The sequence below is a fragment of the Passer domesticus genome, chromosome 1 (assembly GCF_036417665.1).
Source record: "Passer domesticus isolate bPasDom1 chromosome 1, bPasDom1.hap1, whole genome shotgun sequence".
Classification (NCBI taxonomy): domain Eukaryota; kingdom Metazoa; phylum Chordata; class Aves; order Passeriformes; family Passeridae; genus Passer; species Passer domesticus.
This window is the reverse complement of record NC_087474.1, coordinates 67,920,034-67,935,599: the sequence shown is the minus strand read 5'-3', so window position 1 is coordinate 67,935,599 and position 15,566 is coordinate 67,920,034. Positions and strand designations below refer to the sequence as shown.

Sequence of the window (15,566 nt, the reverse complement as noted above, 5' to 3'; positions counted from 1 at the left end):
TAGTAAAAAAAAATTAACATTTACTATGGCCAATAGTATGATCTATATTAAAAAGAATGGCATTATTGGTAGCAAAGCAGGTGTTCTCGAGAAAAAGATTTATAGTGTGAAAAGTTTTTCAGCATCAACTTTTTTATTATCATAACACCTCTCCAAACACATTTTTTTGGGTCCCAAACTTGAATTCACATCTGTCTTCATCAATTAGAAAGGTATTAATGCTTTGAGTTAGCTACATATGAATGTGCAGTGAACTAAATTTAATGTTTCTGTCCTAAAAGTGGCATTCTTTCCAAAGAAGCTCTTTATTCATTTCTGTTCTGGGGTGGGGTTTTTTATGGGGGGTGTAGAGGGGAGAGATAGGCTTTCACTACCATGATGCAGGGGAAAAGAAAGTGTGAGGTAGTAGTTATGCATATTGCAAGACAGTGATTCTTTATTTTATTACAAAAAAAGACCAACTCTAGAAGGCCAGATTAAATCATTCCTTTCACTTTTTAATGGGATTTGGATGAATAGAGTAAAATATGCACTTTGCATTCATTGATAGCATCTTTAGGTTGAGGTAATTGAGTCTTTTTTCCCTGACTGAATGAATAATGACTTCATCTGATCCTCAGCGAGGCCTGAAACTTAGGCTGCCTTTGTCAACGCAAAAAGATCTGGGCTTTGAAACATGCTCTACTTCCCTGGCTTCATTTTTCTTCATTTTAATCCAAAAACCTATTTTTCTCAATAATTCAAGCATAAACTATGTAGTAGTTGAAGCAGCGGAAATTGCAAGATATTTGTCCTCGTTGTGCTGCTTTTTAAATGCAGCTGATAAATCAGCCGCTGTGGTCTTCAGCTGCCTGGTTCTCTAGGGAAGGGACAGCCCATGTGTAAGCAAGATTGCTGGAATTTTTAAGAACTATATTTAAAGTGCTTCTTTTGCAGACTGTTTGTTATCTAAGGAAGTGTTATGTTTTACTGCTCTTACTGGCAAGACTTGGAGATAAAAGGGGCATCTGTGATGGGGCCTAGGAAACTCTTCCTGACATGATTTTCCCACATATTTTACTGACTACTAGAGCATCCCAAAAAGTCGATTAAAAATACCCTAGCTTACACCATACATGATTGAAATGGTGAGAGTCTTAGTTACATAGCTTAAATATATTTTTTCTTGAGAAACTGTGGATGAAGGATAGCTTTTCCTAATGTTTTAATTAAAATGTTTCTAAATCAAATGCCTTTTTATTCATGTGAAGTTGAAGCCCTGTTTCACTATATTGGTTTGAAAATGGATATTCCACTTGATTGTTGTTTTTATTATTATATTGGATAAGTGAAAGCTTTTTACAGTTAAAAGTAATTTCTGTGGCATTGGTTCAGATTTTCAGAGTGGGATGAGAGCATAGCGATGAGTTGCAGTGCACTTGTCACGTGAATAAGTCACAGGCTCCGTCCCATGTGCCTGTTGATTCTTGAATCTAACAGGTATTTGATCTTCTAGCAGTCAATGATCTCCCTACAAATGTAATACACCATACCAGTATTTTTGCTGCAAGCATGACAGAAGAAAATTGCCCCTGCTCATTTGTTCATCTGTAATTATCTTTTCTCCTTGCCCTTCTGTGTTCCTGTCCTAGAACAAGGAACGGAGAAGTGATATGTCAGACTTGAAGGTATTCAGAAGGCTTGGCTGGAACAGTTCACATTGGTTCTAGGAATTGTTACTGCCACAAAACCAGGGAACATCTTTTGTGTGCAAGCATAGGAATAACAATCAATGCAATTATCAAAGTTGAGTTAATAGTTACAAGTGCATGGATTTTTAATAGGTAGGAATAACCAAAGCAAATTATCGCTAATTGTTTGCATTGCAGAAGCATAAATTAAGAAAAACTCCTGACTAACTGGATTTCTTTTTCTTCCTTCAGGTTGGCTTGCTGGACCTGGAGCTGAATCAACTGACCAAAGCCCTGTTTTTGGCTTTAGTTGCACTATCAGTTGTTATGGTAACTTTGCAAGGATTTGTAGGCCCATGGTATCGCAACCTTTTCCGCTTCCTCCTACTGTTTTCCTATATCATCCCAATCAGGTATGTATAAGAATGAAAGCAAAATACAGTTGCCTAATTTTACTGTCTGTGGCTTTCTTGAAATTTATACTTGCTTCTCATTGCAAAGGAAATTGATCTTATCAGGAAGCTGAAGGAGAAGGTGCCAACAAATCTGCTGATTCTTGAAGGATCACTGTACAGAAAACAATACTGCTGTATTTTTTTTTTTTTGTATAATGTTCATCTTGCTGGAGTAATCAGGATATCTAATCCTTTGCTAGCATAAATGTATTAATAAGGATACAAGGTATATGAGAAAGTGGTTTCAGGAACCATGCAGTTGAATGAACTGCTAGATGCATTATGGAATTTTATTTTTAATGCCTTAAATACAAAAAATGTTCTATTTCTCTGGTTAAAATACAGACATTTTACCCCAATAATAATTAATTTAAATTGGATGGCTGAATAATGTAAGTGCTCTTTTACAATGAGAGGAGTTTTAGCATGTAACCAAGTAGAGACTTGCCCTGAATTAATTCATTCATTAAGCATGAGTACTGTATATTCAAATTGCAGATAAACTGGAACACGAAATAATATCCATGTGTGTAATCAAGTCTGCTGTGGACACAAAAGTGAGAACACTGCCTCTGAACTGAATTATTTTCTTTGCATGGGTATTGCCTTTGCAAAATGGAAATACTGTTTCCTGTTAAAATACCCAGTGTTTAGGTTAAGGTAATTGTTAATTTTAGATCCTCTTTAGAACTGTTCAGTTTGAGATACATCATTCAGTAAGCCAAGTGATCAGCCAGAGTTAGCAGCATCTAAACTGTAGCTAGATTTAAGACCTGTCCCCTCAGGCATGCACACAATATTTAAGTTCATGTAGTAAATAAAAGAAAAATAACAGGAGGATTTCATTAGGCCTTTTAATCTAAGCTTACATTACTTAGACATTACTGTGATCACATTTTTAAAGTAGGTGTCTGTGTGAAGGAAATTGTATCATATTTGACCAATGGGATACTCAGGAAGCCTCTGTCTGAACATTTTATAACTTAAGACTTAATTTTTATAGTACTTTTGTGTTGCAAGAGAAACTGATTCTGTGGGAAGTTGAAGGAGAAGGTTATGGGAAATCTGCTGGAAAGACAATTTTGATATATCTTTCTAAACACTGTCACTGTCATAACTCCTTTTACTGCTTGAATGATGCTGTTCAATCATGTTGCCATCCACGCCCCCCCCCCCCCCCCCCCCCGCCCCCAGTTACTGAGTATTAAGCAGTTTATCCATGTGAAGAGGCAAAAAGGTCTCCATTCAAATGGCTAAATCTACATTTTACTCAGACATGCTCTTTAAAACTTCCAAGGGAGGGGAAAAAGAGCTAAGGATATAAAGGATCACTTCTAACTAAGGGATAACTTTGAACCATTTTAATGTCTTTGTTACTGGATGCAAGAGGATTAAGGCCATATAGGTGTTGTAAATAAATTTTACTCTATATTGAAAGTTCAACATATGGCATTGAAAAATGTTTTCACTGAGCAGCTCATTTTCAATGAAGGAGTTCTAGAGTGGACTTGTGGAATAGCTTTTCTCCAAAAATAACTTCTAGTATGCATCTAATCCAATTTACAATTGTTTGTGAGAGATAATATAAAAACTAAAATTATTAGAGAATGAGGTTGGTTTAGTTCATCAGACAGGAATTTATCACAGAATGCTTTCATCCCTAGAGATTTATCTGTTTCTCTACCAAATTTTCTTCAACCCGAATCTTCATAAATACAGGGTTTCTTCCCACACTGTCAGCAAGATGGACAACTCGATCATGCTGGTGTTCAGACTTGACTGCACTTCCCTTCCTCTCTTCTCTATGTTAAGCATGGGAATGACTTAATTTTTAGGCTGTATTTTGAGTGTAAACTCTCAAAGATGTAAATTACAAAGCAAATTACATCGAAGCACCAAGTGTTGTATCCTCAGAGGATACAACAGAGGACAATAACAGTAATGCTAATGAAAAGACAGCAGCCTGGGTGGGGGAAGATTTTTGAATTCTAAGTGGAAGAGAATAGAAGAGGTTTTAATCAGTGTGGGAAGCTAGATACCAACTACTACTGAGATGAAAATTCCAATATTTGTGTGTATGGGTGTAGGAAAGGTGTTAAGGCTGTTAGAGAGCCTTGTCACAAAATGATTCTGTTATTTTCCCTGGTCTTGAGTACTAATATGTCTTTATCAGCTCACTTGAGCTATCATAGCAAATGGTTCAGAAAGCCCAGGCTTAGAAAGAAAAGACTTAGTGATGGCACTGCCCCACAAACTCCCCTCCATCAACAGTGGACTTTGTTAATTCATTGTCCAGTCTTCTTCACCACCTTGAAAGACAAAGTGAGTTGCACTTTGTGTTGAGGTCTTCTGTATGTTTGGGTTTTGTTTAAAAAATAAATAAATAAATAACTAAATAATGTAGCCAGGAGAGTTTTCCAAGATAATTAGCCAAACAATGTTTGGTGAAATTGCTGCCTCATGTACAGATGTGTGAGTCCTGTAGCTGTATGTGCTTCTGCTTAGTTATTAAGAACTGTAGAGGATTTACCATAAAATTACAAGATATTGACTGAGGATCTGTTAAAAATGTGTATCACCCAAGCTCTATATTTAGTAGCAGTTTAAAGCTGGATTAACAGGGGCTTAATCAGCCATCATTTTAGAAGGATCCTTTAGTTTTAGTGTGAACAGAAGCTGAAATGTCTCTTGTCCTTTCCTTTGTACACCCCAAGGCTCCTTGTCACGGAGCTGTTCTGCCAAAAAAAGCTGTCCCAAGTGACTGGAAGGAACTGCCTTGCACTTAAGTAGTAAAGTTTTGGGGCACTACGTGATTCCAAGCTGGGTTTTCTTTGGGGTCTTTAAGAGAAGCACTTAAATCAAATCCTTCAGATTATGTCAGTCTGTTCTCAGGGGCAGTGAGGAAAACACTGCTAGGAGGTCTTGAAATTCATTAATAGCCTCTCAAATCTCAGATCATATAAATAGGAATTTCCTTGAGATCCAGGGAACTCACACCTATGCAGACTGTCTAATAGCCGCAAGCGGCCATGCTGCTTTCAATCATGCTGTAGTTTCTGCTGTATTGGAGATTATCTGTATAATCTATAGATGTGAGAGTATCAGTACCTGAAGTCTCACACGGAGAGACAGAATATATATTAGATGTATGATGCAGAGATTTCAGTGTGGAAGAGCTAAGGAGCTGCTTATGAAGCGGCTTAAGCAAGTGGTTTAATACACATTTAGTGTTTTGTGCTTTAATACCATATAATGATATATAATGCAATCTCTATAGAGACTGAAAATCACTATTATGTGATGCTTCATGACATTTTACTAATTAATTTTGCAGGAGAGGTTAAGGTGTGTCTCTCTTGTGCTAGGACTATTTTACACTGTCCAGTGTGGTGCTGTACTACTGCCTGGGCTAGCTTTTTGCTTCTCTTAAAATGTCTGATATTCACGGTACACAGAAAAAACGCAGAATCAAAAAGTTATTTAGATTAGAGGAGACTTATAAGATCATCAAGTCCAATTATTCACCCAGGACTGCCAAGTCCACCACTAAAACATTTTCCTAAGTGCTAGTCAGAGCTATGGGTCTTTTGAAATACCTTCGGTGATCTAGACTGTACCACTTCCCTAGGCAGCTAGTTCTAATGCTTGGCAACAGTTCTGGTGAGGTAATTTTTCCTAACATCCAATCTAGAGTTCCCCTGGTGTGACTGGACGCTGTTTCCTTTTGAGACCGACCCCCACCTGGCTACAGCCTCCTTCCAGGCAGTTGTAGAGAGTGATAAGGTCACCCTAAACCTCCTTTGCTCCAGGCTAAACACCCCCAGCTCCCTCAGCTACTCTTCACAGGACTTGTATTCCAGACCCTTCCCCAGCTTTGTTGCCCTTCTCTGGGCACATTCCAGCACCTCAATGTGCTGCAGTCTTGTAGTGAGGGGCTCAAAACAGAACACAGGATGTTGTGGCCTGATCAGTGCCAGGTACAGGGCTGATCGCTGCCCTGCTCCTGCTGGCCACACTATTGCTGATACAGGCCAGGGCCATTGGCTTTCTTGGACACCTGGGCACTGCTGGCTCAGGTTCAACAACTGCCAGCCAGCACCCTCAGATCCTTTTCTGCTGGGCAGCTTTCCAGCCACTCTGCCCCCAGGCTGTGGAGCTGCCTGGGGTTGTTGTGACCCAAGGGCAGGACCTGGCACTTGGCCTTGCTGACCCTTTGACGCAGCCTGTCCACACCCCTCTCTAGGTCCTTCCTTCCCTCCAGTGGATCAAACTCCCACCCAGCTTGGAGTCCTCTACAAACTTACTCACGAGGATCTAGATCTCCTTGCCCAGATCATTATTACTGATATTTATAAAACAGGACTGGCCACAATACTGAGCACAATCAGTCTAAAAAAGAAGTCATTTTTTAAACTGATCTATTGTAGTAAATCTTCCTCCTTTCAAATCTTGCAACATTGCCTATTTGTTTTTAGGTTTTTTCCTGGTTTTACAGCAAGTAATACTGAATTTGTGTAGAATATATTAAAAAACCTCCATGTTTTAAATATTATTTGTATTGGACCTCCAATATCAATATTGTCATGTTGGTATAAGAGGCCTAATGAAGGACAGCATCTGAGCTGGTAAATGTGATAATAAAGAAACATTTTTCATAGGAAGTGATCACTGTCACTCTGATCTGCACATGCTACATCTCTTATGCAAAAGTGCTTGTTTGACATGCGGGGGTTTTTTTTTTGTTGTTTTTTTTTTGTTTTGGTTTTTTTTTTTTTTTTTTTTTTGCATTCTTCTGTGTTTTAAGCCTGAAAGAAATTCACAGATAATTTTTTTCATTAATTATTCCCCAGATTTCCTCCTGGATTTTTAAGTTCTATGTATCTGTGTTACAACACATAATTATCTGTATCTGGGTTGCATTTGGCCCTTGTAAAACTGCATGTGCCACAGTCACTATAGCAATACAGAGTTGATACACATTTTTCGCCACAAATATTTAATTGTAATTATGTGGGGTTGAGTTCTCTTTTAAAGTTGCATTCACTCCTAGGGTTTCATGCAAAATGCTATGTGTACCTTTCTTAATTTTCTTTTATATGCTCATATAATAGACAAAATTTTGAAAAATTAGTGCAAGAGAAGTAGAGAGACCAGTTATGAACCAAACAGGAACACAGTTCTGAGGCTCTTCTTGGGAGTCCCAAACAGAGAGCAAAAAAAGCTAAAAAAAAAAAAATATATATATATATATATAGTGGATAAAACACAAAGGAATATACTATTCCAGTTTCCTTGTCAAATAAAATATGAGAGATGGGGAAATTAAAGGATGAGCTATAGGTTGATTTTTATTTGCTTAGATATTTATATAATATCGTGCTTAAATGTAGTAACTTCTGTTTTGTTCTATTTTTATTTCTTTAATGCCAGTTCATACCAGTTACTAGGTTCCAAAAAATCAATTTCTGTGAAGATTTAACTTTCCAGGCATGTTGACTTGAAAATATTCTGGTTGTTTCTTGACCAATAATTTAAAAACTATTCAATTTTTTCTACATTTTGAATAATGCATATATCAGTGTATAGTTTAAGACTGTTTCAAGAAAGTTAGGGATATGTTAAGAAGGTTAGGGGTTGTAGCAATAGGGGATTCTGTACAGTTTTGGATAATAATGGGATCCAAATATCACTTTCAGTATCATTTTCACAGAGAAGGAAGTCCTGAAAATAAGCCTACATCTCAATTACTTCATTTATTTTAAAAAGTAGATACCACTTTGGGTATTCATACTGTATCTGGAGTTTTGGCAGTGCTCTGGTGTTTTGGTTACAAAATTCTTACATATACAGAACTGCTCAGGAAGTTAGGGAAAAAACCTACCATCTAATTTTTAGTCAAAATCATAGTTGAATTTTATTTGGCACAATATTGCTTTGTTCACAAAATTGTCTGCTGACTTCATTAGGTCTTGATTGCTTTTCTCTGAGTCATGAATGGTGGAATGTTACTGGAGTTTCTAAATGTATTTGTCAAACTTTCTCAGTGAAGGCCCTTGCTTATTGGCAAATTTGTCCTTTTGACAAAAAAATAAAAACTAAATCTGACACCTTTAGAAAGGGACCTTACATCATTACAATTAACAAAAAAAAAAAAAAGAAAGAAATTTAGAAGTCCTGTAAATAGGATTGTTTAATCTAAAACACTGGTGTTGTTTTTGAGGGAATAAGAGCAGAATTATTAATTTTTAACATGTAGTTAAAAGCAGTGTGAATTCTGAAATGTTGTTCTGAAGCTGAATTGAAGAGAAACCCTGGCTCATGATGGAATAAATCCGCAAGCTGGATAAAAGTTTCCTTAGGATTGCCTGCTCTAGAGTAACTAGTGCTGAGGTGGAGAGACAAGAAACGTATTACTGTGTTTGCTAAATATGCTCATTCTCTGCAACAGCCTTCAAATGCCTATATTTAACATACTCTGTCTAAATATTGCATGTTAATTGATTTGCTAAAAATTAGTTACTAATGCAACAGTTGCTAATGCTACATTGGATGCTGTTCTGTGTGTTTTCATGAATAACTGATGTGTTTGAAGTTTGTTTCATTTGATTAAATTGAGAAGGATTTGAAAACTGGTAGATTTAAAATTTTTTTTTTAATATAATGAGGTTTCCTAAAGTCTGCAAAGAAATTATGAGAAATGATAGCTAATATTATCAGGCACTGAAAGTAGCTTTATTTTGAGTAGGCTTAGTGTCTCCTTGTTTTATTATGCAAAAATTCTTGGACTTTTCAGTGAAGTATTTTTATCCATTCCTGTGAAGCTATGTTGGAGAGGTTTCTAGTTTCAAAAGCAAACTCACTATTAGTAGGCCATCAGCATTTTTAGTATTGCATCGGTTTCCATAATGTGCTAAGCAATAGCTACAATAATTTCAAAGACAAAGATTTCCTCTAAGGCAAAAAAGCATTAAATGAAGGAAGTCAGAAAAAGATACAGTGTACAAATTTTAGAATTAATATTAAAAAATTAATGTATGGCACTCATTATTATTCCCATTTAATTCTTTATTAAATTTAACAATTCAAGCATGTACCCAATATCTTTCTGTGTGCCAGAAAGCTGTCTTGAACTGTTCTAGTCATTTGGGATACATTATTTCTCTATAGACCAGCAGTGCCAGCTATTAGGTCCATCAGCATAAAGGGGGTATGTTCTGTTCTACCTAGTAGTGCATGCTGGAAAGCTAGAGTAATTCCTAAGATGCCATAATGCAGGAGAAATGTGGATTTCTCCTCACTGCTCAGCAAGAGAAGTTGGAGTTTTGTTTTCTTTTCTCTTTTTTTCCTTACCTTTAAATTATATTCAAGTATATTATAGTTAAATGCATAGAGTGTTTAGAATGTCAAAACCAGGTGATACACATGCTTATAAAAGGTGCAAGTAAAGATGCCTGCTGCACTTCAGCTTTGAGAGACTTTTCTGATTGTATCTTACTGAAGCACAGTTTTTCCCATCTGAACAGGTGTAGATCTCCATTGGTAGAGCAGCCATGTGTGTGCCATGTACCTGAGACTGAAGTGCTTAAATAGAGTGTCCATCTCAGAATTTCTGTCTTGGTAGATAGCCTAAAAGCCTCTTTGAAGTGGGGTGGTGAGCAGCTTTCATCATTCAGTTAATCCACTTGCTCCTGGCTCGAGCAAATGTCCATCTGTTTTTGAATAAACTAAGTGTGCTCGTGTGTCTCTTGTCAAGTTAGACAGCATCCTTTGTACTTGACTGGCTAACTAGCAGGGTCGCATCCCCAAGAGGAGTACATCTTTTGCTCTTCCTTTGGTTTCAATATGAGGTGTGTTGCTTTGGTCTTTATATTCACTCTGAAAGTTAACATACAAGCATAATAAGAATGCAATTTGCACAGTACTGGCTCTGGATTGAGTAAGATGGGGTAGAACTGTAGTTAACCAGTGTGAAGCAAGTTACTTCCAGTATTTTTCTCACTGTATTGTAGCATTTTCAGTAAAAAGAATCTGTAGAGTCCTCCTTCTGTCCTTTTGGTTCATGTATTTGCATGTCTGAAGACAGATGAAATTAGGGAAAATATTGCAAGACTGATTGGGGTATATCCCCACAGAGAAGGATAATTTTTAGATTATGACGATTTTGGTGGGAAAATAAGATGTAGTTAATACGATCCTAAATGGTAAATCTTGTATCTAAAACATACGTTTCTTTTCTGCTGCAACATGTTTTGTCTTCTGCTGTACAAATTCAGGAGGTAGGGGATGTAGAATAAACTCTTTTTCAGTGTGTGTCAAAATCTCAGACTCTCATATAATTCTGATTAAAGGCATCTCTTCTTTATGGGATAGTGCAGATTTGACTCACTGTTCCTTCCACTGTTACCTCAGGTAGTCCACAATCTGTTGCTGTGATTCCAAGAGGACAGATGAAAACTCCTGGTAGCTGCTCTTTTTGTTATGCAGTTAAGTCAGGATGATGTCAGGACTGTTACAAAAATGTCTGAAGTGCATTAGCAGTATTTTGACCTTGACAGGTACCTTTGAACAGTTCTAAGAGTTACATTACTGTAAGCCTGTTGCTTAACTTGGGACTCTTGTGTTGGCAACTTAGCGAGAAATAGTTTGCAGAATCACAGAATATGCTGAATTGGAAGGGACTCATAAGGATCATCGAGTCCAACTTCTGGCCCTGCCCAGGACCATCCTCAAGAGTCAAATCGTGTGCCTGAGAGCGTTGTCCAAACACACCTTGAACTCTGTCAGGCTTGGTGCTGTGACAGCTTTCTTGGGGAGCCTGTGCCAGTGCCCAACCATCCTTTGGGTAAAGAGCCTTTCTCTAATATTCAGATATCCCCTTACACAAATCAGGCCATTCCCTCAGATCCTGTCACTGGTCACCACAGAGAAGAAATCAGTGTTTACCCCTCTTCTTCCCCTTATGAGCAAGTTACAGACTGTGATGAGGTCTCCCTCAGTCTGCCCTTCTCCAGGCTGAACAGACCAAGGGACCTCAGTAGTTCACGTAGCTACTGTCCTACCTGTCTTTTCAGTATTTCTGATAGAGCAGAGTCAAGAGAAATCAACACATGCCTTTTTCTTAGTCACTGCTCTTCTGACATGGCAGAAACATGGTGAATAGCCAGAGAAAAGTAGCATTTTAATGGTTTAGAACAAGGTGGATAGAGTCTTGTGTTGGAGCAATTTATTATGGGGAAGATTAATGTGATTAAATGAATGAAGACTTTTTTATTGTAACTTAGGAATACAAGATGCATCTTACTTCTTATATGATGAAGACTTGAAAATATTAAAAAATGAATGCACAGAGTGAACTGGAAAAACATACTTTTGGTTTTAGACTTCTATATATAATCAGTAAAACTTGCTGCAAATTGTGTATTTTCTGTTAACAAGCAACCCAAAGATTACTTCATGTCAATGTGATATCACAAGGGTGCATTTTTCTGCTTCACACTCTTCTTTCATAATGGACCATCTCTAGCTACAATATGGAAAAGACAAAAATATCATCGATTTGTTGGGAAAGAGGAATTGACAAATATAGTTGTACTAACATAAAGAAATAATGTTGTTGGTTTAAAAAAAAAAAAAAAAAACCAAAAAAACACCAGTGACTTGAAAAGGTACAAAAATATTTGTAATTTCACATCATAAAGAGAACATAGGTGGTGTTTGTGTTTTTTTGGTAGATAAAAACTGACTTGAATCTGTTTTTGCTGAATCTGTTCTTGCTATACGTTATCTCTCTGTGTAAGAGTAGTAATGTAATTATGTCAAGAGTCTTCACAAAGTGAAGAATGCAGAATGCATGATACTGGATTTGTTGGAATTGCCATATCTTCTAAAAGTCTGGGATGAAGCCTGTGATATGTACTCTACAAACACATTAAAAAAAGCATTCGTCCAAATTTTGGTGCACATAGGTTTAAGATCTTTCTTTATTCAGATATACTAAAAAGAGCTTTTGGTGTTATTTTTATGGTTGTCATTTTCACTTTGCCCAATATTCACACTGATTATGGTATAAATTTCCTTTGCAGTTTACGTGTCAACTTGGACATGGGTAAGGCAGCCTATGGGTGGATGATTATGAAAGATGACAATATTCCTGGAACAGTTGTTCGAACTAGCACCATACCAGAAGAGTTGGGACGATTAGTTTATTTACTAACGGATAAAACAGGTATATCAGGTTACCATTCTGAAATCTGATAACTTTTATAAAATTTCTAAATGTAATTCTATGAATATGCTAATGTAAGGTAGATTTAGACTAATGATTTTTGTTTCTCAATAAAATGTTGCACATTTGCTTGAGGACTTTTAAAAGTACCAGTAGGCTTGGGTAGGCCAGTACTTAGATGTTAATGTCAGTATTTGGTAGTACTCTGTTTTATTCCAGTGGGAACAGCTCTTCTATAGCAAGAGGATACTGTACAGCATGAGTAAGAGTACCATATATCTTCCTCTGAAAAGACTCTGGAATGGCACTCAGGAGGCTGGTTTATTTTGTACTTCATTGCTACTGCAATATTGTATGATAAGTTAAGAATGGCTTTTGAGAGAGCAAGTAATTTCCAAAACAAGTTAAGAGATCAGCCTCCAAAATAATAGCTGTTGCCCCACTGAAGTTACTTGCTCTTTATGTTACCAAGCCCAGGTCTAGAGCTGCTAATTATTTCACCTTCATAACTGTAACCTGTTACTGTACCTCATCTCGTGAAATCCCCAACCCTTACCAGGATCCGACGGTAAGTACTGAGAGTGTGAAGAAGTAATAGCTTGTGTTCCACTTTCTTGTTTCTTTCTGAGATTGAATAAATAACTTCTGGTAGATATACATGGGTTTTTTTAAAGAAGCTTTACTTCTGAACAGAGAAAGTTGTTTCTAAAAAAATTTGAAGAATTCTTTTACTGGTTTTAAGTAAAATATAGTTCAAAATCATGAAAAGCTGCTGAGGAATGTAGGGGTTGGCCTCTGTTATACTGCTCCTAAAGCATAATACACAATTTATATCTCCTTCTGTTTGATATAGTTTTTTATTCCCTCCCATGTTAACACTTTCATTACTGCATATTTGAAATGAATTGCAAATATAATATATCGTCACATTTTCAAAACATGCTTTCCTTTTTTCTTCTATAGACACATATGTTATCCTTTATACATCAGAATGTTGTTCTTCTATTTTGTAAAAGGAAAGTATATTGCTAATTATAGTGTGACAATTCTTCAGAGCAAGTGAATGATTGTTAAAAAAGTGTTATTTCAGTTACCTAATGATTTGTATACTATTTGAAACTGCTTATTGATTTTAATTGCTCCCTTCATCATGATAATTTATGTAACTTTGAGTGCTGTCACATTGAAGGCTTGAAATATGTAATTTACAGCATATGTTTGGAAAAAGTATGTTCAAAAATAATTTATTTTCAAAACAATGCAGTAAAGTTAACTTACAAAGTAAATTCTAAAGTTACTTATGAAACACTAATTTCTAAGCAAAACCAATGTAGACTTTTTAAACTTTGCTGATAGAGATTCCACATTGTTGGTGTTCAACCTCAAAGGCTTTTCAGAGGACTGTGGTCTGCTGAACTCTGGTGGAAGATCTGAATCTGTAATAATGATGTAAAAATGAAAGTGAAGACCAGTAGTTTCAAAGTGTTTTGGAAAGAAGCAGAGTCAGCAGTCTCACCATATGCGTTTTTACCCAGGTGTCAGCTGAAAGCTCATGTAAGTGAAAATAAGGAGTCCTGGAGACATCACCAGCTTCGCACCACTGACTGTGCCTTGCAAATATGGGAAACTGCTCTGTTTTCATAATCTTAAGCGCAAATTTTAAACTGTTCTTCATTCTGGACAAACACATCGACAATGTACCTTTTACCCAAGTATATTGGTAGCTGCTTCCAGTTTCCTTTCCTGAATACATTTGTTCTCATTATGCATTTTATGATAAATGTGAAACATACTGTTAGGTAATGAACAAAATCTGTACTCTTAATCCATGATTGACGTTGCATGATTCTACAGTTTATAAGAGCTGGTCTCAGCACTTTCTCATTTGAATTTTCATTTCTAATCATATAAACCAGTTGATTCTGTTCTTTTGCCCACTTAAGGCCTGGCTGTCGGAGGATAAAGGAGGGAGTCAGTTTTGTAGCCATCTGCCCAAGTGGGTGCTACCAAAAAGCAGCACTAAAAGCCTGATTTAGTTAAATGTAAACAGGTGAAGTTTTTCTCAATACTGAAAAGGAAAGGGAATCTACAAAACTGTCTGAAAAAGTCTTATATTGTGGCCCAGGCTTCACTGGAAATGATTGAGAATTAGTTGTTGAGTCTAAGGAGCATTGCATTACTAACATAATTGCAAGGTAGTCCTTTGTATGATTGTAAATTGGGTTTGTGCTTCATCAATAAGCTTTTTGACAAGAAGCGTCCATCACAGTGGCTCTCTCATTTGCCACAGTATAATAGAAAATGAAGTATCCCAATAATTGCATTATAGTTTCCTTATTGTGGGACAAGAAAGCAATGTGGTATAATTAGGTTTGATTGGAGTGCATGTTTCCGGTAAGATCTGAAATTAATGATGTTGCTATAGTGACACATCTGCGGCCACCAGTGCGTGAAACATAAAGTAATTCATTCGACAAGAGAAGACATCTGTTAACTGCAAGGATGCAGAGCATATTGACACTGACCAGAAATACTAGACGTTATGTGATAAATGAACAAATGATGCTGAAACAGGAGGACAGATAATTTGTACTTAATCTGCTGGGAGAACTTTAATCTTCTCACTGGTTGCATTTGACAATGCCATTGTTTAAAGAACAATGCTGCAGAGAACTCATAAATTTTAAAACTTAACTCAGGGTGCAGCCTATTAAAGCAATACATTAATTCCTTTGTTAGGGAGTTTTTATCTTCATGTAGAACAAAGCCATTACTAAAAACACCCAGTAAAACAACAAGTTTTTTAAGACTCACATTTTAATTATAGCATCCATTACCCATAATGCCACGTTGTTTGGACTTGACTCATGTATAGGTTTGACAGAAAGGCGTCATCCATTATGATGGTGGGTAGCAGTTTGCATGAGTGTGGTTTCTCATGCTCTGCAGGATACAAAAAATTCTAGTGGTGAAAAAAAAAAAAATTGCCAATATTTAATGAGAGTTTTTGTTTCTTTGGATGTGGGTTAGAAATCCACCTGCTATTCACAACAACTACTGGTGTGTTCAGCTAAAACAAACGTGTAGTCTTCCAAGTGTAGTTATTGACTAATGAATGCACTTGTATTTGAGTTCTGTAATTAACATTTTAGTGGGTGTTTGGACCAAATGAGATACTTAACAGATATAATCATTGAACAGATGCATGGAGCAATG

General features: G+C 36.6%; 1 protein-coding gene across 2 annotated transcripts in view; it reads left to right on the top strand.

The window, feature by feature from the left end:
• The window catches only part of ATP9B (ATPase phospholipid transporting 9B (putative)), a 151,297-nt gene that overhangs the window by 102,365 nt on the left and 33,366 nt on the right, over positions 1-15,566 (top strand). For both annotated transcript variants that reach the window (XM_064422474.1, XM_064422464.1), the window contains exons 12-13: positions 1,923-2,083; positions 12,208-12,350. In XM_064422474.1, the coding sequence (XP_064278544.1) occupies positions 1,923-2,083; positions 12,208-12,350 (304 nt within the window). The remainder of the gene's footprint in view (positions 1-1,922; positions 2,084-12,207; positions 12,351-15,566) is intronic.